Source organism: Cajanus cajan, chromosome 3 (genome assembly GCF_000230855.2).
Source record: "Cajanus cajan strain Asha chromosome 3, NIPB_CcT2T_4, whole genome shotgun sequence".
Taxonomy (NCBI): domain Eukaryota; kingdom Viridiplantae; phylum Streptophyta; class Magnoliopsida; order Fabales; family Fabaceae; genus Cajanus; species Cajanus cajan.
Genome location: NC_138519.1, coordinates 65,586,063 through 65,587,438, shown reverse-complemented (window position 1 = coordinate 65,587,438; position 1,376 = coordinate 65,586,063). Strand labels below are relative to the sequence as shown.

The 1,376-nt window shown below is 34.7% G+C and overlaps 1 protein-coding gene across 1 annotated transcript; it reads left to right on the top strand.

Annotated features, from left to right (window-relative positions):
* Nucleotides 1–206: 206 nt before the first annotated feature.
* On the top strand, nt 207–939 carry LOC109787705 (10 kDa chaperonin, mitochondrial). Its single transcript, XM_020346257.3, has 3 exons — nt 207–429; nt 517–656; nt 737–939. Exons 1-3 carry the CDS (start codon nt 325–327, stop codon nt 783–785), a joined length of 294 nt encoding a protein of 97 aa, XP_020201846.1. The 5' UTR covers nt 207–324; the 3' UTR covers nt 786–939.
* The last annotated feature ends 437 nt before the right edge of the window (nt 940–1,376 follow it).

The following is a 1,376-nucleotide window of genomic DNA, read 5'->3' as shown; positions in this document are numbered from 1 at the left end:
TAAATTTAAAGTTTAATATTTATTCCTTAAAATATATTTTGGGCTTAAATAGACGGCATCTGTTTTTTGGGCTATCCAAATAAACTCCCACTAAAACAGTTCTGGGCTCTGAGGTGGGCCTTCTATTATGATTTGTAAGCCCATCAACATTTGAGCGTTAATAGGAAGTTACTCCAAAACCCTAAAAAGTTAAAAACCCTACTTCCTCCAACCCAACCTAGTCCCTAGAACCTAGAACCTTCCACTCTCATCCAGAAACGCTGATTCCGGTGTTTTAAAATACTTCACACTCTGCGCTGAAATCGCAATCTTATTCTTGCGGAAATGGCGAAGCGTTTGATTCCGAGCTTCAATCGCGTTCTCATTGAGAAAATCGTTCCTCCCTCCAAGACCAGCGCCGGCATTCTCCTCCCTGAGAAGTCTTCACAGGTTTTAATGCTCTCTGTTGTGAGTTTTGTTGTTGTTTCTGTGTGCATCAAATGTTTGAACCTAGGGTTTGTTGTGGTGTGGAAATAGCTTAATTCGGGGAAGGTGATAGCGGTTGGACCTGGATCGCGAGACAAGGCAGGGAACTTGATTCCACCTTCCGTCAAGGAAGGTGACCACGTGCTCTTGCCGGAGTACGGTGGCACGCAAATCAAGCTCGATGACAAAGAGTATGATTCTCGATCTTTTGTGTGAGGAAGTTTTTTTAATTGAAATTTTACTGAACTTTTTTTTTTTTTTCTTTTTGTAGGTTTCATTTGTTTAGGGATGAAGACATTTTGGGTATTCTCCATGGTTGATGATGAGCCTAAAACTTGCAAATTTTGATTAGTTTTAAATAATTTAATGTCTCAATTAAGAATGTAACTTGTTATAAGCACTTGAGAGATTTTTTTATGGTGTTTTGTATTCTGAAAATGGCAGTGAGAATGGAACTTCTTACTTTACTCTGCAGTTCATTTTGTCTTTGACGATTTTTTTTTTTGTTGAAACTTTATTTATGTTTTGATGTGCTAATTGATCTATTTTTACACCGTCATCTATTTTGAATTTTTGTTTGATCAGAAAAAAATCTCATCTCAGAATTATTGAATGAGCCTAGCAGTCCGAAGCTATTATTTATATTACTAAAATTTCAGAAACATGAACACAGTGGAAATGTCTTTTTCTCACGCAAGCCTAGTGAAAATGTGAACATGGAATAAGATGGACAAATTTGGAGACTAAGAGAGGTGTATTTTAAAGGATTTTTTTAGTTAAAAAAAATTTGTGAATTTTAAAAGATTTTGCAGAATTTTCATGACTTTTAAGATTTTGTAGGATTTTATAAGATTTAAAATTATGATTTTAATGGATTTTGTAAAATTTTTAAATCATAATTTTAATAGATT

What these genes read in the sequence shown, in the direction of transcription:
- LOC109787705 (XM_020346257.3), top strand. Translation starts at nt 325, where the DNA reads ATGGCGAAGCGTTTGATTCCGAGCTTCAATCGCGTTCTCATTGAGAAA. An exon ending in TCCCTGAGAAGTCTTCACAG is followed by an intron (nt 430 to 516) that starts GTTTTAATGCTC and finishes GTGTGGAAATAG; the next exon opens with CTTAATTCGGGGAAGGTGAT. An exon ending in ATCAAGCTCGATGACAAAGA is followed by an intron (nt 657 to 736) that starts GTATGATTCTCG and finishes TTCTTTTTGTAG; the next exon opens with GTTTCATTTGTTTAGGGATG.